Here is a 22,288-nt window from a genome sequence, read left to right as displayed (position 1 = left end):
GGTGATGATTTCTATAAAGCACCTTAGAAAATAATGGTGCCATATAAGCAAAAAATAGATGCATAATATACTATGATAATATTTTTAAATTGCAAACAAAAAATGTAACATTGGCCAAACACCTATGGGAATATTTACTTTAATGCTCGTGGTTTTAGCAAAAAATTATTCTTCCTATTTAGGAGCCGACGGGTTCCCTTTATATTACTTCTTCTGAGCTCCTCTCTGCTAATTTGTGACCACTTTGTGGTTAGAAATCAACTAAAAGAGGAACAGAAAAAGGAAGATAAAAGCTATAGACTCTCAGACAGAGGCTAAAGAAGACAAACGGAGCAAAATTTTAAACGAAACCCAATTACAAAACTGATTTAAAGCCCCAGATATATGAATTTATATAAAAAAAATATCCTCACGGGTGTCTATATCGCTTAATGACTGCGGTCATTGTAGAACGTTATATGAGGACAGGCATGAGATGCGGAGCCAGGAGATAAATTAGTGTTATCACACATTATTGTCCAAATTCTTATTAATTAATTGTAGTTTTTAGATAAAAGGGAAAGCAGCAGAGCAGATGTTAATAGGACAGGAAATTTTATAGCCACCCCTGGTACATGACTTTTCCTAGCCATTATGTATTGTACTGAAGACGTTGCTTACAATGGAAACTGAATTTAAAGGGGCTTTCCATTACAATGACATAGATGACCCCTGCTCAGGATAGGTCATCATTATCAGATTATTGTGGGTAAATACCCGACACCTCCAAACATCAGCTCATATCTGCTCTGTTAGTGCCCTGATGTATGTAGCCCAAACACTACAGCGCTACACATTGTTGGTGGCCAATTCTGGTTACTGCAGATTAGCATCTGTGCATTACTTTCTATAGTTGCCACCCACTTATGAGCTGCCATATAGTCATAAAGTCATGGCCGAAATTATTGGCACCCTTGAAGTTCCAGACAATGTCTTGATTATGTTGCACACAGTGGACAAAGGAACATCAAGATGGAGATTGTTGATGTTGTTCAACAATTTTGGTTCTCAAGTCCTCAGACAGTTCTCTTCTTCTCTTTCTGTTCTCCATGCTTAGTGTGGCACACACAGACACACAATGCAAAGATTGAGTCAACTTCTCCCTTTTCTCTGGTTTCAGGAGTGATTTTTATATTGCCCACATCTGTTACTTGTCACAGGTGAGTTTGAACGAGCATCACATGCTTGAAACAAAATTAATTACCCACAATCTTGTCCTTCCCATTTTGGGAGTTTTGTGTGAAATCATATCCAATTTGGCTTTTTTTCTCAGTTTTTTTCGTGTTTATTCCAATACATACAAAGGAAATAACACGTGTATAACAAAATGTGTGTAATTGCAATAATTTTCTACATTTTCTCGAACAACTTCAAGGGTGCCAACACTTTCGGCCATGACTGATTCTAAAAATGCATCCTGGCAACAATCTTATAGGTTGAGGGGGGCACCAGTAGCCTAGATACCACAGGTAGTCTATCCCCGCCCCCACCACTGATTGGCAGCTTTCTGCCTATGCACAGTGTACATCTGACAACCAGTGGTGTGGGTGGGTTAATACAGAGCTCAGCATTCAGAGCACTGCTAGATCTACCGTAGATAAAACAGGGATTTTATCAAAACTGCAGCAAGAAGCCTAGTAAGTGATATATCACTGGAATCAGGGTTTCTGCCCCTACATCATGCTGCTCTCAGATGGGGTAGGTGACAGATTCCCTTTAACTTAATCTCATGTCATCTAAAATCAATTCACCTGACAAACTGAATCCAGACTGATGCAGGTTCCGGACTGGCACCATCTGGACTTTTCCTGGACAGGTTGCTGTTCTTGAGGTTGGCGTGGGTGCTGCCGTTTTTGCCGGTATTACGACATCATGAACGGGACCATCATACAAACCCCTGGGAACACCCCGCACCTCCGCCATCTGAAGGAAACACGAGACAAAAAAGCTAAATTCTTACATTGGATCTTGTAGTAATGAAGATGAGCAGGAAATAATCCTCCAGAATATAGAATAATCACCGCCTAGATGAACTGACCTAATGCTCTTCTGCTTCATTGCCCAAAGATAAATGCATAATACTGGATATACTCCTCCCGACACGCTCCTATCCAACCCCCGAGGGGAAATTCTCAAAAAGAAGAGGCTGCTTTATGTAGGGAGGGGTCTCCTCGCGCTGAGCTCAACCAGTGTTCAAATGATCTTCAGATGTTTTATAGATACATGATTGGATGCACTGAAGACGTCTGCCAGTGATTTCCCCTTTACCATTTATTGACAAAGTACTTCTGACCATGGTAGACATCTATATGTGCAACCTGTGCAGCGATACAAGAGCTTTGTAGTTAAGGGGCCCTTCTGCCTGGAGGGAGCTAGGCTGGTGAATTTCATGGTAATTACTAGCCAAAGTTGTATGTTGGGATCATATACTGGTCATGGTCCAATTATAAAAAATGCCCTTCAAGCAACATATTCCATAACAATAATAATAATAATAATACACAAAACAACATCCCATTCTCTGACATCATGTCTTGCTCTGCTTCTATTGGCTGAAGATGCACCTCATAAACTTCCTGATCTCCTGCTATTGGCTGAAGCTGTACCTCATAAACATCCTGCCTGCTGCTATTGGCTGAAGCTGCACCTCACAGACTTCCTGATCTGCTGCTATTGGCTGAAGCTGCACCTCACAGACTTCCTGATCTGCTGCTATTGGCTAAAGCTGCACCTCACAGACTTCCTGATCTGCTGCTATTGGCTAAAGCTGCACCTCAGACTTCCTGATCTGCTGCTATTGGCTAAACCTGCACCTCACAGACTTCCTGATCTGCTGCTATTGGTTGAAGCTGCACCTCACAGACTTCCTGATCTGCTGCTATTGGCTGAAGCTGCACCTCACAGATTCCCTGCTCCTCCGGCTCCCAGCATTCACTCTGCACGTAATACTGAGTATTTCCTGTTCAGTTCACATAATTCATTGATCATTCTGTTGTGTTCATTTTAGGGCTTATTCATGGGAGTCAAGAAGTATGGATACTGAAACCTTTGTTAAAGGGGTTGTGTGGTCATGGTATACCATGGATAGGTCATCAATATCAGATCAGTTGGGGTCCGACACCATACAACCCCATTGATCAGCTGTTACAAGCTCCAAGTGTGGTCGGATGTTAACACATGACATGGAGCTTCATTTAATGTGTTGTGGCACTGCCAAACAGTGGCGTAGCATTAGTAACCAGCGCCTGGGGCTTGGTAACTATTTTGCGCTCACTAACCCCATGGGGTCCATTCCATCAGTTCAGTATTTGAGCCCCTTATTCCCATTCTTATTTAAAATAAGCTCTGGAGGCAGATTCTCGGGGAGATCTACTTCCGGCCCATAGATCTTAACAGCTCATTTACATATTAGAAAAAAGTGGATTTCTCTGGCATAAGACATCAGATTACAGATATCAAGGCATCATTTTATTCAGTTTGCGTTCCTATAAAGTCTCTTAGGAGGGTTCATCCTAGTGACAGATTTCCTTTAAGAAATCCAGATGTGACTTATAGTAAGGCTAAGCTCACATTTCTGTACCTCCCGTTTATCTGTTCCATTTAGATATACAAACAGATTTCATATGCAAAAGTGTCCATTTGTATCAGGTTATGACAATGGAATCAGAGGGGCCCAATTTATTATTTTTTTTTTTTGGGGGGGAGTCCATTTGGATTCCATTTAGGACCAGTTTTTGGAATGGAAGCAATAGGTCTGGATGCAGAACTTGGAGAAGCCCCATAATAATCAGTAGCTATATGACTGCTATCCTAAGATATCATTTATACTATATACTCGGCAAGGATAACATGGATGGATCTTTTCTAAAGCAGCCAAATATGTTATTGTTTATGTATTATTATATTTTTTCCTGCCTAGACTTAACCTGTATTTCAAGGTCATCCATAGATGGTAGCACTCACCAGTAGAGGGCGCAAAAAAAGTAGTCATAGTAATCATGCCATAGCCAATCAATATCCTTATCCCGGAATAAACCCCACCAGTATCATGGTAGAGGGGTCAGGAATGTGGGTGCATTGGTCTCCCCGAAAACTACTCCTGCACAGACATGTGGTTAATGAGAACTGTGACTTTAAGGGGAGCGACATTTAAATATTCCTATCTCTGAAAGTAACATTAATGCATAGTGATATCCAGAGAGGAGGAGAGCTGCGGGGCGGTGGTACCTATCACATCGAATGCATCACATAGGGAACAGTTGGGGAGGTGCACGCTCATCCTATACTTTATCCCATACAGCGGCTCGGATTACTGTGCACACATTCAGCATTTATAAGTGAAAAATCAGCTGCAAATAAAGATGTGTTGGCAGGAATAAACACAACATAAAATGTATGCTTTTTTGATGCATTTTTTTTTTGCATGTGTTTTGCTGCGTTTTTCCCATTCATTAATATGGGAAAAAAATAAGCAACGTGTGCATGAGACTTCAGGAATCTCATTCATTTTGCTGGTGCTGGGCAATCCTTCACAAAACAAACAAAACGCCTTTTTGCCCTAAATGCAAATCTGGTAGAATTAAAAAAACAAGCCTAAAAAATCTATGATCCAAATGTGTGGCCTTAAAATCAGCGGGAATGTAATGAATATTCTGAGAACGCCTCTATTACTCGGCCGTCAGCGGACATTGCCAATAAGACAGAAGAGAAGCCGGGATTGTACTCGCCTTATTTCTGGCTTTGATTCTCTTGTAGACATAATCAGGGAAGGTTTTCCTAGGAATGAAGCGTCCAGATCCTTGGCTCACGTGGAGGGTCCCGTTCTCTAAGACGATTCTCCCTTGACTTATTACCAATTCTGGCGCTCCATGGCACTCCATGCCTTCAAATATATTCAGCTCCACAGCCTGATGGAGAAACCAGTGTCTGATTTATGTACATTGAATCATTACGGTGACGTGTCTCGCCTACCAAGTCATGGTGCATCCATTGAGTCACCGCCTGAGCATCAAAAGCTAGGAGGGGTAAAAAATCAATTGTGCATTGCTGCTAAAAGGAATTTATCAGGAGGAATTTACTAATGGAGCTAATGGTATGACTGAATAGCTGCTAACACCACAATAAAAATGATACCTTTCTTGTAGAAATCCGACGTGCCAGCACTGAGATATCAAGCTGTGAAATCACATGCAAAATAGCCTGGAAGAGCATCTGGGGCGTGTCAAATGACACACCCCCAATACACTACCAGGTTAATTTGCATGCTGCTTCAAAGCTTAATATCTCAGCACTGGCACATCGGATTTCTACAAGAAATGTATCATTTTTATTGTTGTCCTACAATCTCTAGTTTCTGTAGTAAGCTGGGTCACATCTATATGGCAATGAATTAGGCGCTTCCTGCAGCTCGGTCTGCCTCTTGGTTGGATATAAAAATTAAAGATCTGCTTCAAAGATGTTTATTTTCCAGACAGAGGCAGACGAACATCAAGTGCAATAGGTTCTTACCTGATGGAGTAATTAGTTTAGGTGAGGGTTATGTTAATTGCTCACCATTTAGGGTTGTTTAACCCCGAACCGAGGAATCATGGACTGACAGCTGCTGCAGTACCCTCAGGTCGGGAGATCCCATCATCTGAAGCAAGTAGTAGGATGATAGGAGTGGTAGACTGATCGGCTGACGTGGAAATCAAGAAATCCAGAAGTCGTAGTATTGTGGTTCTCCTGATGAAGACGTTGGTCCAACTTCGAAACGCATTGAGACTAAACCTCATGGACAATCCTGAACTACGTCTTCTGGATTTCTTGGTTTCCACATCAGCAGGACAGACTACCACTCCTATCTTTCTATAACTTGATTTTTTTTTTCAGAACCGACACTTATAGCCCCTCCACAGAATAAGTGCGAATGTCTGATCCTTGATGGAACCAATTTCGGTATTGGAGGGTCCCATGTTCCCCATTCAAACACAGCTGTAACTGAGCTCTGTATTTACTCTATATTTGCAGTATTTTGTATTTCCAACATTTCTGTCCGATGGTGAAGAAAAATAAAGCATCCAATATTGAATAATAAAAAAAAGCCTATACATAGGAAACAGCAGAGGAACATGTAATTCTAGGCAGGGTTATGTTACCTCTCGTAAAATAATCTGTATGACTAATGATATGGAGCTGGCCTGCAATTCAAGACACAGATCACAGGGTGGCGCTATTTCTGGAAATAATTCAAGACCTTTTTTTTCTGTCTTCATACAATCCACATTGTGACCTACTAGCAAGAAAATGACGGTAAAGGACACAGTCCCATATATAACAGATAGAAATGGATAAAACTGCTGTTTACCAGATTATGGCTCTTTGCTGAAATGATTTTAACAGTTTTGGGATTCCAGATAACGAGGTCGGCGTCTGAGCCGGCAGCGATCCTTCCCTTCCGAGGATACAAATTGAATATCTTGGCTGCATTTGTGCTGGTCACGGCAACAAACTCATTCTCATCCATCTTGCCCGGAGTCTGAAATTAGGAAGAAATCTGGAAGTAATTAGTCTAATAGAAGCTTTTATATACCCCGTCACAAGACTTGTATTTCTAGACCCATGTGGAATTTTTGGGGTATTTTTTTCTTTCAGTCTGTTTTTTTTAATGACTTGCTGATCGGTGCTGAGGGGATTCGACCATGGGGACCACAAGTGATCGAAAAACTGGGGCTCTGAAAACCTGAAAAATGGGCTTTTGAAACTGGAGAATGGGGCTCTGAATAGAGCACAGATGTGTATGCTCAGCCTCCGCTCCATTCATTGGCTATGGGACTGCCATAGCTATTTCCGGAGGTCCCATGGACAAAGACAAAGAATGGAGCACAGGTTGAGCATACGCACCTCTACTTCATGCAATGCAGAACTGCAGACCCCGTTTTGGGGGTTCCAGAAATCCTATCATGGGATCAATGGGGGTCCCAACATTTGAACCACCAGTGATCAGCAAATTATACTTTATTTCATGTATAAGGGATAACTTGTAATTTGGGGAAATAACCCTTTAGTATAATTCTCATAGAGGATGGCGCTGTTTTATATTACTGAGCGTCAATTCCCTGAAATAGACAAATAGTGCAATGATAACATGTTGGCTTCCTCCATTCATCACTAGAGGGAGCTAAGGAGTTAACAGCATACAGATCAGATTCTATGCTAATATTTCCATAATTATGCTCCATATGAAATACAAAAACAACAGTGGAGACAGAACCTGCAAACGATGGTCACAAATGGCACCCCCATAACTATAAAGGCACATCTTTTTTTTTTGCTATAACAGTTGTCATTTTATGGGAAAAAAACAATGCAGCAGGCTGTGCTATTTTGTCCTATATTTCAACCACATTGTGTAAAAGGCCCCAACACAGATATGATGAACATAGAGTGGCATGTAAAGGTTTGGGCACCCCTGATCAAAATTACTGTTATTATGAAGTTAAGTTGAATATGAAATGATCTCTAAAAGGGCTAAAGTTAAAGATGACACATTGTGCACGCTGATAAAGTTTAGTGAAAAAAAAAAAAACGCTGCAAAACCTGATAATTGTTTTTTGGTGCGGATTTTCAGCCTTTTTTGACCACCCATTACATTCAATGGGCGAAAAACGCTGAAAGAAGTGACATGCTCTATTGTGTAAAAAAAAAACATGCAAAGCACAAAATACTGTAAAAAAAAACCATCGTGTGTGCATGAAAGTTCTGAGATCGCATAGACATTGCTGGTACTGTGAAACGCAGCTGAAAATTTACATTAAAAACACATTAAAAAAAAACTGAAAAAAATGCCTAATGTGAACATAGCCTAAGTTGGTTTATTGCCAGGATTTGGGGGGCATTGATTAAATTATTAGAGCGATCTGACTTCAGGTTTTCTATATTGGTGCCTCTTGTAAGTATCACAAAGATGCAAAAAGTTCCCAGTCCCTGTAAGATTGGGGGAATGTCAGAGACGGAAAATATTGCAACTACTGCCATCCAGTAAGAAATCCATCTGCAGATCTTATATATGTGCCTTGTATCCTTACCACACATTTCTCCCATATAATTGACATTCTCTCTTCTATTCCATTCGTTCCCTCGGGTATTAATGTGAAGTTATCCTTCCCTACGGCTTTCTGCGCTGTGGTGAAGGTGCAGTGCGCGCTGCCGGTCACCTGAAGATCTGAACTGTAAGGAGACAATCAAATATATATCATTACTATTATATATTATTGTGTGCACGTAGCCACTTTCTGCTCCAAAAATACAGCAAAAAAGCTCAGTGTGAACACACTCTTATTTTTTTTTCCCACCATAGGATTTTATGGCAAAAGTACTTTCCTTTAGGCCGGCCTCACACTAGCGAGTTTTACGGACGTATGAGCGCATAAACTACGTCCGTAAAACTCGCAAAATAAACGGCACAATTATTCTCAATGGGGCTGCTCCTATTAGCCGTATATTACGGTTCAGTATTATACGGCTTTCTACGGCCGTACAAAATCGCAGCATGCTGCGTTTGTCACCGTATTGCGCAAAAAAATCGCCAATGAAAGTCTATGGGGGCGAGAAAAATACGGATTCCACACTGACCAGCAGTGTGACTTGCGAGAAATACGCAGCGGTGTTAGTGACAAGTCGGTAATTCAATTGCCGGCTTTTCATTTCTCCTGCACAAACCCGACAGGATATGAGACATGGTTTACATACAGTAAACCATCTCATATCCTCTTTTTTTTTGCATATTCCACACTACTAATGTTAGTAGTGTGTATGTGCAAAATTTCAGCGCTGTAGCTGCTGAAATAAAGGGTTAAATGGCGGAAAAAATTGGCGTGGGCTCCCGCGCAATTTTCTCTGCCAGAATGGTAAAGCCAGTGACTGAGGGCAGATATTAATAGCCAGGAGAGGGTCCATGGTTATTGGCCCCCCCGTGGCTAAAAACATCTGCCCCCAGCCACCCCAGAAAAGGCACATCTGGAAGATGCGCCTATTCTGGCACTTGGCCACTCTCTTCCCACTCCCTGTAGCGGTGGGATATGGGGTAATGAAGGGTTAATGCCACCTTGCTATTGGAAGGTGACATTAAGCCAGATTAATAAAGGAGAGGCGTCAATTATGACACCTATCCATTATTAATCCAATTGTTGGAAAGGGTTAAAAAACACACACACACATGATTTAAAAGTATTTTAATGAAATAAACACAGCGGTTGTTGTAATAATTTATTGTTCTCTCAATCCATCAGGAACACCCTCGCTTGGAAAAATAATAAACGCACAAGATACATACCTTCTGGTGAACCGTCTCGTCCCACGAAGTAATCCATCTGAAGGGGTTAACTAATATTACAGGCAGGAGCCCTGCTAAATGCAGCTGTGCTCCGTGCTTGTAATTCCCCAGCGAATGAATGAAATGTAGGTCATTGACCTACATTTCCTTCAGTCGCGGTGATGCGCCCCCTGGTGGATGTCCTCATATGACCTGGAGCGTGGGAAAAAGTTCCCAGGCTGCAGTTCATGAGAACATCCACCAGAGGGCGCCTCACCGCGACTGAAGGAAATGTAGGTCAATGACCTACATTTCATTCATTCGCTGGGGAATTACAAGCACGGAGCACAGCTGCATTTAGCAGGGCTCCTGCCTGTAATATTAGTTAACCCCTTCAGATGGATTACTTCGTGGGACGAGACGGTTCACCAGAAGGTATGTATCTTGTGCGTTTATTATTTTTCCAAGCGAGGGTGTTCCTGATGGATTGAGAGAACAATAAATTATTACAACAACCGCTGTGTTTATTTCATTAAAATACTTTTAAATCATGTGTGTGTGTGTTTTTTAACCCTTTCCAACAATTGGATTAATAATGGATAGGTGTCATAATTGACGCCTCTCCTTTATTAATCTGGCTTAATGTCACCTTCCAATAGCAAGGTGGCATTAACCCTTCATTACCCCATATCCCACCGCTACAGGGAGTGGGAAGAGAGTGGCCAAGTGCCAGAATTGGCGCATCTTCCAGATGTGCCTTTTCTGGGGTGGCTGGGGGCAGATGTTTTTAGCCACGGGGGGGCCAATAACCATGGACCCTCTCCTGGCTATTAATATCTGCCGTCGGTCACTGGCTTTACCATTCTGGCGGAGAAAATTGCGCGGGAGCCCACGCCAATTTTTTCCGCCATTTAACCCTTTATTTCAGCAGCTACAGCGCTGAAATTTTGCACATACACACTACTAACATTAGTAGTGTGGAATATGCAAAAAAAAAGGGGATATGAGATGGTTTACTGTATGTAACCATGTCTCATATCCTGTCGGGTTTGTGCAGGAGAAATGAGAAGCCGGCAATTGAATTACCGGCTTTTAACACATATCGCGCTGAATGAAATCTAAATACAGAATATATATATATGTGTCTCAATGACATATATATATATATATATATATATATATATATATATATATATATATATATACATACTGTATATATGTTTTCCCGAACATTTGAGCACATAAATCCATTAGATGTCGGTTTTGCAAGCCTGCGCGAAAATCTCGCAGTACGGATGCCATACGGATTACATACGGAGGATGCCATGCGCAAAATACGCTGACACACCCTGACTACGGATCAATATTTTGGGAACATTTCTCCGTATTACGGCCGTAGTACGGATGTATAATACGTGGCGTATTGTCTTACGCCCAGTGTGAGGCCGGCCTTAGGGTATGTGCACACGTCAGGATTTCTTCAGGATTTTTTGCGGATTTCCCCAATAAAAACGCTATATTACCGCATAAAAAACGCATACATTATGCATCCTATCATTTAGAATGCATTCCGCATTTTTTGTGCAAATGTTGCGTTTTTTCCGCAAAAAAAAAAAAAAACGCATTCCGGAAAAAGTAGCAACATGTTCATTATTTTTGCGGATTTTTTGCGGATTTCCCATGAAATTGGAGTGTCAGGAAAAAAACGCAAAAATTCCGCAAAAAATCCGCACAAAAAAAACGCATGCGGATTTCTGGCAGAAATGTCCGGATTTTGTCAGAAAAATTTCTGCAAGAAATCCTGACGTGTGCACATACCCTTACAGTGGGTAGGGAAAGTATTCAGACCCCTTTAAATTTTTCACTCTTTGTTTCATTGCAGCCATTTGGTAAATTCAAAAAAGTTCATTTTTTTCTCATTAATGTACACTCTGCACCCCATCTTGACTGAAAAAAACAGAAATGTAGAAACTTTTGCAAATGTACGGTATTAAAAAAAACAAACTGAAATATCACATGGTCATAAGTATTCAGAGCCTTTGCTCAGTATTCCCATTCTTTGGTTGAATTGAAGGGACGTTTGTTTGTTTGGCTTTTTTTTTGTTTGTTTTCCAATATTTGTAACTAAGATTATGGAAAAAAAAACAATGAAAAATATAAATGCAAACAATATGGCAAACAAACCCAAGAAAGAACATGGTTGGAAAGACACCAGGGTGTAACTAGGATTAAGATTTGGAGAGAAACGGTGGATCAAATTTTTTTTTTTTACTGTAAAACCTTCCCCGTCCACTTCATCGCTGCCCCTTTTGGGTGATAGTGGGGATATATCTTAATTGTTCTGGCAAGGACTAAATGCTTCCATACACATTATATAAAGGTTGTCCGAACCCTCTGATTTTTAGGGACCAGTCAACCATGATGTGTATGTTGGAGATAAACTGAAACGCCCCAATCTTTTTATTTCCAGGGAGTTCCTGGCAGAGTCTTTTGATGATTGAAAACACATTATTCCTTGGTCTGACGTTCATGTGTATGGGGGAGTCAGGAGAGAGAGCTGACGGATATCACATATGTAATACGTACGTGAACTGAGGTTACAAGTAGAGACTATCAGGAGTATCAGATTTCCTATCATGGGTCTTCGAGTCTTACGAATACATTGTGCTTTTCTGCTATGAGGATAAATAGCCTTTTATTAAGGTGAAATTCTCCCTTTACTAGAAATTCAATACTAATTAACTTCTTGGTTTCGATTCTCTTAATAAGGTCTTTGTCTCTCAAGAACGGCATTAAGTCTATTGTAAAATAGCTACGGTATATAATGGAGCGGCGGTAGAACTGACTGCAGCCGTCTGTAATGAATGTCTCCTCCATTCTGTCGGTGCTGTTGTCTCATTGAACATTTCTGCTTTACCACGCAACACCTTGAAATCAGCACGCAGACAAGGCTCTTGGCTACAGAAAACTGCTAAAAAGAGCTCTTGTCATTATCAGGTTGGGTAGAAATTTGCATTTGCTTGGATGCTTCAAAGAGTTCATTAGCATAAATCATACTAGAGGCAACTTTTATCATTTCACTCATAGTGGTTAAAGTGTAACTCAACCTTTTTTTTATTTTATTTTATTATTTTTCAGCCTCTACTAAATTACGAACCTTTGCAATACATTTCATTACCTTATTTTGCGTCCTTCACTCTCAAACAATATGCTGCAGTTCTTCTCAGTGCCCAGTTCATGCACCTTTACAAGCTCCTTCTAACTGCTGCTAGGCAATATCAAAACCCTATACTCAAATAATGAGAGTATGGGAATTCCTTTGTGTGGTCTGAGTACTGGGATGGGGTGCAGAGAGGCTAAGGTAAGGAAAATCCTGTACATAGACTGTGTGAATATAGTATACACATACTGCTGAGCAGCAATTCAAAGCAGCTTCTAAAGAAGCAGGAACTGGCAGTGTGAAACAGCACTGCGGCATAAAAAGAGAAGGAAGCAAAGTAAGTAGATTAGAAAAATAAGTAACTTTGAAATGCCTGGATGATGATTAAATAAAAAAACACTTTAGTTACGCTTTGATTAAACAAAAAATAAGTAGTATAATGCAGCATATAAAGGTCTTGATGACACATATATGAGCTAGAGATAAAGCAGGGAAGGTTTTGTATCCCCAATACGGTATTAATTAATTTTACTGAGGCCAGGCATACAGCCATAGATGACAGGGGCTCAAAGAGTCACGATCCTGGGGAAATGGTCCGGAGATCTCGTCTTGAGACCTTATGAATGAAAGACTTGGACAAAGCAATAAAGTTTCTTTTATGCGAATATTGGTGCCCACTTTCAAAATTTAGGACATTACAGATAAAAGCTAAGTGTGGTACAAGGACCCAAATGAAAAGGTGCGTGGGAAGCAAGAGAAGTACCAAAAGACCACCGCTTTCAGAAGACTGTTTCTCAGTGATAGGTTTTCAATTTTCTTATATCTAATGCCTATGAGAGACACCACTATATATACAGTATACATATAAAATGAAGAAATTGAGGCAGCACACCATGGTCTTCCAAAACCTCAAGGTGATTTATTAGCCCATAGTGATGGCGACTGGTGATACCACCAAATAGATATCTTTGGAACAGGCTGCCACAAAAGGTGGTGAGTTCTCCTTCAATGGAAGTCTTCATACAGAGGCTGGACAGACATCTGTCTGAGATGGTTTAGTGGATCCTGCATTGAGCAGGGGGTTGGACACGATGACCCTGGAGGTCTCTTCCAACTATCAAGGTCCCTTCCTTCTATGAAATGACAATAAATACAAAAAACTCAACGATCAAAGCTCGTGGAACAGATTGTAGTCAGCAGTCGTTGTTACATACCAGGATAGTAAAGAGCTGAGATACTCAGGAGTTGTGGGGTCCGGACTAATAGGTGGTGATGTGACGAAAGCTGCAGCTTTTGCCCAGTTTTTGCTCCAGTAGTGGGAGCCGTCAGTGCCCAAACCGGCTGTTATAGTCTCTCCATATACCACTGTACCTGGAAATACAGGAAGGGAAAAAAAAACATCCTACTAAACACAAATGTCACTGTCGTGTACACAAGGCAGGTATTCGCTGATATCTCACCTGTCCAAATGTTTTCTAAGATTGATCAAAGGCTTTGATTGACAGCACCCCACTCTGCTTCGGGTGTCAGTTGTATATATGTTTGCTTTGGACAATTTCTCTTATTGTTAAAGGGATCCTTTAATAAAGGAACCTTAGTGATCAAGTGTGATCTCTGCAGGAACCTGGCAGCAGGTGATCACATTCCCTATAGCACCCCTACAGGGGAATTGAAGCATTACACCGTGCCCATTCAAATCTATATAATAAATGAAGACTATGAGGAGGGAGAGAAGGAAGGAAATGGGAAAAGATAGGAAAGGAAAAAGAAAGGTGGCATTATTGCTTTTGTATTTGGGCCTTAATACTTTCTAAAGGAAGAATACAGGGTGCATTGTTATTGGGTAAATGGGCGGAATATTTGCCTTGCTCCTGGCACAGATGACACTTACCCACTGATTACACTTTCAGCAAATACTTATATGTTGCATATTCAAAAGAAAAACGACATTTCTATATCAATTCCTCACTGTTTTCTAGGAATCTGCTTGCTATCATTCAATGTTTGTCCAGGCCATTGAGGGTCCCATAAGTGCCCTACTTCTTGCAAAGTAAAACTTCCATGGCTCTTGTGTGTGATCACCCCAAGACCAAAACTAATTCTTACACCCAGAAGTAAATAATGACGCTTCCTACTCAATGACTGCAAGCAGAGATCTTACAAGCTGTGCACAATTCATACTGAAAGAGGTATAGAAAATAAAGAAAATAATTCAGTACTATGCACAATATTATCTGGACTAATTCTACACCGATGCCCAGTTACTAGGATTTGATACCCCACGTTATCCCAAATTTTCATTTCCTGTGATCTGGAGTGGACCATTGCTTCTGCCCTGTCTTACTCTGGAGGCATCTTGGCGTCTATCTCCAGTGCAGAGAATGCATCAAATGTCATTAAGACTAAAGCAAAATTAAAAGAGGCTGACGGAATTCATCATCATATGATAACACCATTCTACCGTCTCATGGATCGTGGAGTAAATGACTGCACTGATACAAAATAACAGAAACATCCACAATGTGGTCATTGTTGTCCTATGCAGAATAGCCCGAGGAGGCAGCGGCAGCAGCGTGCCAGGGACTTAATGATGGCCGCTCCGGGAAATGACCTAATTTTGCAATAATTCTGAATTCTATTCTAGTCCGCTGCTCCAAACAGGGAACAGAAGAGTCACATACAATCTATTAGGTTTTAGGATATTACATGACATTCAATAGCTCAACGGAAATTATAAAACGGAGGCAGCGATCTGCTGAGCTGAGAGTTCAAGGAGAAGGGGACTCTCCGTTAGGGACCCTTATTTATCAGTGAAAAGTGGCTGCAAACTCTCTTTGTCAACATGGACGAGTCTCAATGGGAATTGTGTAATAAAGAGAATAATCGTAAACCGGCTCTAAAGTGGCACACGGTTAAAGGGAACCTGACATGTAAAAAAAAAACACTATTAACCGGCAGATACGGGGTTAATTTTTTGGTTAATGCCACTCTAAATCAGTGCAGCTGCAGCATTGGATGCCAGGCTGCCAGGAGGAAATTAATTTTATCCTGCCCAGCAGCCCCCGGATTCCCGCCATAGAGGCGCGGCCAGTGAGACTTAAGTCGCCGCTCAGTATCCAGTGAGTAAAGGCTGTAATCGCGCCCCAGTGCTGACTGATTGCAGTGCGTCAGTGGAGCGACGGCTGTCAGTCAGTGCCGGGGTGCTGTTACAGATGTCGCTCATTATATTCTCAGCAGTGACTGCAGCTGGTCCGACCGCGCCCCTATGGCTGGAATCCGGAAGCTGCTGGGAGGAATAAAGTTCATTTTCTCCCGGCAGTGGGGCTTTCAGTGCTGCGCCCACACAGCTTTAGAGCGCTATTAACCTGCAGATTAACTCCAGGTCCCCATATCTGCAGGTTAATAGCGTTTTGGGATGTTCCCTTTAAATATATTCAAAGGCATTATGCACATATTAAAAGTAAAATAATATTAGTCTCTATATATTCTCCTCCGTTCACTACGTACTAAATACCTGCGATGGAGAAAGAGATCGTAAAATCATGTAACACCAATCAACAATATTGCACAATAAAAGGTATTTATACATAGACAGTGCAAATGATAAAGGACCTATATCCGTTTCATCATCCTCTAATGCATGTGCAGTACTACAATGCTCATCCTCCTATGTGTGTTTGTCCAAGGGTTATTAGCTGAGCTGTTGCAGGGCCGTGCCACTATGTATACAGTGGGGGAAATAAGTATTTGATCCCTTGCTGATTTTGTAAGTTTGCCCACTGACAAAGACATGAGCAGTCTATAATTTTAAGGGTAAGTTAATTTTAACATTGAGAGATAGAATATCAAAAATAAAATCCAGAAAATCACATTGTATAACTTTATAAATTTATTTGCATTTTGCAGTGCAGTGCAGTGAGTAAGTTTTGCAAACTTACAAAATCAGCAAGGGATCAAATACTTATTTCCTTCACTGCATATCATGCTCAGCTAAGTTTTCAATTATTGTGTAGTCACTATATTATACTCCCCGGCATTGGATATTTGTCAGTATTCAGACAATCTTTTACCAATCCACTGCTTTGCAGCATAATATAGTGATTACATAGTGACCTCAGCTGTAATACATATAGGGCTACAAAGAAATAAGCCGTGACCAAGGTCAACGTTGGACCGTAACATTGGCCTTTTCTGTTTATATTGATATTAAAAAGTGGATTTTTTCAATATTTTTTTCTCTTGATTGCACACTGAGCGCTGCGGTTATCCACTTCATGTTTTTTTTGTTCACACAAATTGCAGCCAGGGAATAGGGGTTATCCAAAAGTGGAAACACATTTAACCCCTTCATGACCCAGCCTATTTTGGCCTTAATGACCTTGCCATTTTTTGCAATTCTGACCAGTGTCCCTTTATGAGGTAATAACTCAGGAACGCTTCAACGGATCCTTGCGGTTCTGAGATTGTTTTTTCGTGACATATTGGGCTTCATGTTAGTGGTAAATTTAGGTCGATAATTTCTGAGTTTATTTGTGAAAAAAACGGAAATTTGGCAAAAATTTTGAAAATTTCGCAATTTTCACATTTTGAATTTTTATTCTGTTAAACCAGAGAGTTATGTGACACAAAATAGTTAATAAATAACATTTCCCACATGTCTACTTTACATCAGCACAATTTTGGAAATACATTTTTTTTTTGCTAGGAAGTTATAAGGGTTAAAATTTGACCAGTGATTTCTCATTTTTACAACAAAATTTACAAAACCATTTTTTTTAGGGACCACCTCACATTTGAAGTCAGTTTGAGGGTTCTATATGGCTGAAAATACCCAAAAGTGACACCATTCTAAAAACTGCACCCCTCAAGGTGCTCAAAACCACATTCAAGAAGTTTATTAACCCTTCAGGTGTTTCACAACAGCAGAAGCAACATGGAAGGAAAAAGTGAACATTTAACTTTTTAGTCACAAAAATGATCTTTTAGCAACAATTTTTTTATTTTCCCAAGGGTAAAAGGAGAAACTGGACCACAAAAGTTGTTGTCCAATTTGTCCTGAGTACGTTGATACCTCATATGTGGGGGTAAACCACTGTTTGTGGGCACGGCAGGGCTCGGAAGCGAAGGAGCGCCATTTGACTTTTTCAATGAAAAATTGGCTCCAATCTTTAGCGGACACCATGTCGCGTTTGGAGAGCCCCCGTGTGCCTAAACATTGGAGCTCCCCCACAAGTGACCCCATTTTGGAAACTAGACGCCCCAAGGAACTTATCTAGATGCATAGTGAGCACTTTAATCCCCCAGGTGCTTCACAACTTGATCCGTAAAAATGAAAAAGTACTTTTTTTTTCACAAAAAATTTCTTTTAGCCTCAATTTGTTCATTTCCACATGGGCAGCAGGATAAAATGGATCCTAAAATGTATTGGGCAATTTCTCCTGAGTACACTGATACCTCACATGTGGGGGTAAACCACTGTTTGGGTGCACGGCAAGGCTCGGAAGGGAAGGCGCGCCATTTGACTTTTTGAATGAAAAATTATCTCCATCGTTAGCGGACACCATGTCGCGTTTGGAGAGACCCTGTGTGCCTAAACATTGAAGCTCCCCCACATGTGACCCCATTTTGGAAACTAGACCCCCCAAGGAACTTATCTAGATGCATAGTGAGCACTTTAAACTCTCAGGTGCTTCACAAATTGATCCGTAAAAAATGAAAAAGTACTTTTTTTTCACAAAAAAATTTTTTTAGCCTCAATTTTTTCATTTTCACATGGGCAACAGGATAAAATGGATCCTAAAATTTGTTGGGCAATTTCTCTTGAGTACGCCGATACCTCATATGTGGGGGTAAACCACTGTTTGGGTGCACGGCAAGGCTTGGAAGGGAAGGCGCGCCATTTGACTTTTTCAATGGAAAATTAGCTCCAATCGTTAGTGGACACCATGTTGCGTTCGGAGAGCCCCTGTGTGCCTAAACATTGGAGCTCCCCTACAAGTGACCCCATTTTGGAAACTAGACCCCCCAAGGAACTAATCTAGATGTATAGTGAGCACTTAAAACCCCCAGGTGCTTCACAGAAGTTTATAACGCAGAGCCATGAAAATAAAAAAATATTTTTCTTTCCTCAAAAATGATTTTTAGCCCGGAGTTTTTTATTTTCCCAAGGATAATAGGAGAAATTGGACCCCAAATGTTGTTGTCCAGTTTGTCCTGAGTACGATGATACCCCATATGTGGGGGTAAACCACTGTTTGGGCGCACGGCAGGGCTCGGAAGGGAAGGCACGCCATTTGGCTTTTTGAATGGAAAATTAGCTCCAATCATTAGCGGACACCATGTCGCGTTTGGAGAGCCCCTGTGTGCCTAAACATTGGAGCTCCCACACAAGTGACCCCATTTTGGAAACTAGACCTCCCAAGGAACTAATCTAGATGTGTGGTGAGCACTTTGAACCCTCAAGTGCTTCACAGAAGTTTATAACGCAGAGCCATGAAAATATAAAATTATTTTTCTTTCCTCAAAAGTGATTTTTTAACCCACAATTTTTTATTTTCCCAAGGGTAACAGGAGAAATTGGACCCCAAAAGTTGTTGTGCAGTTTCTCCTGAGTACGCTGATACCCCATATGTGGGGGTAAACCACTGTTTTGGCACACATCGGGGAGCGGAAGGGAAGTAGTGACGTTTTGAAATGCAGACTTTAATGGAATGCTCTGCGGGCGTCACGTTGCGTTTGCAGAGCCCCTGATGTGCCTAAACAGTAGGAACTCCCCACAATTGACCCCACTTTGGAAACTAGACCCCCAAGGGAACTTATCTAGATGTGTGGTGAGCACTTTGAACCCCCAAGTGCTTCACAGAAGTTTATAACGCAGAGACGTGAAAATAAAAAATGTGTTTTCTTTCCTCAAAAATATTTTTTTAGCCCAGAATTTTTTAATTTTCCCAAGGGTAACAGGAAAAATTTGACCCCAAAAGTTGTTGTCCAGTTTCTCCTGAGTACGCTGATACCCCATATGTGGGGGTAAACCACTGTTTGGGCACATGGCGGGGCTCGGAAGGGAAGTAGTGACGGTTTGGAATGCAGACTTTGATGGAATGGTCTGCGGGAATCATGTTATGTTTGCAGAGCCCCTGATGTGCCTAAACAGTAGAAACCCCCCACAAGTGACCCCATTTTGGAAACTAGACCCCCCAAGGAACTTATCTAGATGTGTGGTGAGCACGTTCAACCCCCAAGTGCTTCACAGAAGTTTACAACGCAGAGCCGTGAAAATAAAAAATCATTTTTCTTTCCTCAAAAAAGATGTTTTAGCAAGCAATTGTTTATTTTCACAAGGGTAACAGGAGAAATTGGACCCCAATATTTGTTGCCCAGTTTGTTGTGAGTACGCTGGTACCCCATATGTGGGGGTAAACCACTGTTTGGGCGCACGTCAGGGCTCGGAAGGGAAGTAGTGACATTTGAAATGCAGACTTTGATGGAATGGTCTGCGGGCGTCACGTTGCATTTGCAGAGCCCCTGATGTGCCTAAACAGTAGAAACACCCCACAAGTGACCCCATTTTGGAAACTAGACCCCAAAAGGATCTTATCTAGATGTGTGGTGAGCACTTTCAACCCCCAAGTGTTTCACATAAGTTTATAACGTAGAGCCGTGAAAATAAAAAATAATTGTTCTTTCCTCAAAATTATGTTTTAGCAAGTATTTTTTTATTTTTGCAAGGGTAACAGGAGAAATTGGACCCCAATAGTTGTTGCCCAGTTTGTCCTGAGTACGCTGGTATCCCATATGTGGGGGTAAACCACTGTTTGGGCGCACGTCGGGGCTTGGAAGGGAGGGCGCACCATTTGACTTTTTGAACGCAAGATTGGCTGGAATCATTGGTGGCGCCATGTTGCGTTTGGAGACCCCTGATGTGCCTAAACAGTGGAAACCCCTCAATTCTAACTTCAACACTAACCCCAACACACCCCTAACCCTAATCCCAACTGTAGCCATAACCCTAATCACAACCCTAACCCCAACACACCCCTAACCACAACCCTAACCCCAACACACCCGTAACCCTAAATCCAACCCTAATCCTAACCCTAATCCCAACCCTACCCACAACTGTAACCCCAACACAACCCTAACCCTATCCTTAACCCTAACCACAAGCCTAATCTTAACCCTATTTCCAACCCTAGCCCTAATTCCTACCCTAAGGGTACCGTCTCACATAACGATTTACCAACGATCACGACCAGCGATACGACCTGGCCGTGATCGTTGGAAAGTCATTGTGTGGTCGCTGGGGAGCTGTCACACAGACCGCTCTCCAGCGACCAACGATGCCAAGGTCCCGGGTAACCAGGGTAAACATCGGGTTACTAAGCGCAGGGCCGCGCTTAGTAACCCGATGTTTACCGTGGTTACCAGCGTAAAAGTAAAAAAAAAAAACGTACATACTCACATTTTGGTGTCCTTCAGGTCCCTTGCCGTCTGCTTCCCACTCTGACTGAGTGCCGCCGTACAGTGAGAGCAGAGCGCAGCGGTGACGTCACTGCTGTGCTGTGCTCTCACTTTCCGGCCGGCAGACAGTCAGAGCGGGAAGCAGACGGCAAGGGATCTGAAGGACACCGAAATGTGAGTATGTACGTTTTTTTTTTTTTTTTACTTTTACGCTGGTAACCACGGTAAACATCGAGTTACTAAGCGCGGCCCTGCGCTTAGTAACCCGATGTTTACCCTGGTTACAAGTGAACGCATCGCTGGATCGCTGTCACACACACCGATCCAGCGATGACAGCGGGAGATCCAGCGACGAAAGAAAGTTCCAAACGATCTGCTACGACGTACGATTCTCAGCAGGGTCCCTGATCGCTGCTGCGTGTCAGACACAGCGATATCGTATGGATATCCCTGGAACGTCACAGATCGTACCGTCGTAGCGATCAAAGTGCCACTGTGAGACGGTACCCTAACTCTAATTCCAACCCTAACCCTAAGGCTATGTGCCCACTTTGCGGATTCGTGTGAGATTTTTCCGCACCATTTTTGAAAAATCCGCAGGTAAAAGGCACTGCGTTTTACCTACGGATTTACAGCGGATTTCCAGTGTTTTTTTGTGCGGATTTCACCTGCGGATTCCTATTGAGGAACAGGTGTAAAACGCTGCGGAATCCACACAAAATTGACATGCTGCGGAAAATACACAGTGTTTCCGCACGGTATTTTCCGCACCATGGGCACAGCAGATTTGGTTTTCCATAGGTGTACATGGTACTGTAAACCTGATGGAAAACTGCTACGAATTCTCAGCGGCCAATCCGCTGCGGATCCGCGGCCAATCCGCTGCGGATCCGCGGCCGATCCGCTGCGGATCTGCGGCCGATCCGCTGCGGATCCGCGGCAATCCGCTGCGGATTCGCAGCCAAATCCGCACTGTGTGCACATGCCCTAACCCTACCCCTAACCCTAACCCTACCCCTAATTCTAACCCTAATTCTAACCCTAGTTCTAACCCTAACCCTAGCAGAAAAAAAAATATATATATTTTATTTATTTTTATTATTGTCCCTATGGGGGTGATAAAGGGGGGTCATTTACTTTTTTTTCATTTTGATCACTGCGATAGGCTATATCGCAGTGATCAAAATACTTCTGAAATGAATCTGCCAGCCGGCAGACTCTGCGGGCGCAGTGCGCAGGCGCCCGCCATATTGGAAAATGGCGGCGCCCATGGAGAAGCCGGACGGACATCGGGAGGCCCGGTAAGTATGAAGGGGGGGTGATCGGATCACGGGGGG

At 42.0% G+C, this 22,288-nt stretch overlaps 1 protein-coding gene across 2 annotated transcripts in view; it reads right to left on the bottom strand.

Annotated features, from left to right (window-relative positions):
• Positions 1–22,288, bottom strand: part of DPYSL4 (dihydropyrimidinase like 4) — a 48,038-nt gene that overhangs the window by 2,901 nt on the left and 22,849 nt on the right. For both annotated transcript variants that reach the window (XM_077258441.1, XM_077258439.1), the window contains 5 exons: positions 13,706–13,862; positions 8,106–8,247; positions 6,386–6,556; positions 4,767–4,946; positions 1,791–1,962 (listed from right to left, as the gene is read on the bottom strand). In XM_077258441.1, the coding sequence (XP_077114556.1) occupies positions 1,791–1,962; positions 4,767–4,946; positions 6,386–6,556; positions 8,106–8,247; positions 13,706–13,862 (822 nt within the window). The remainder of the gene's footprint in view (positions 1–1,790; positions 1,963–4,766; positions 4,947–6,385; positions 6,557–8,105; positions 8,248–13,705; positions 13,863–22,288) is intronic.

Source organism: Ranitomeya variabilis, chromosome 4 (assembly GCF_051348905.1).
Source record: "Ranitomeya variabilis isolate aRanVar5 chromosome 4, aRanVar5.hap1, whole genome shotgun sequence".
NCBI lineage: Eukaryota > Metazoa > Chordata > Amphibia > Anura > Dendrobatidae > Ranitomeya > Ranitomeya variabilis.
The sequence above is the reverse complement of the archived record's forward strand: the minus strand, read 5'-3'. Positions and strand labels throughout refer to the sequence as shown.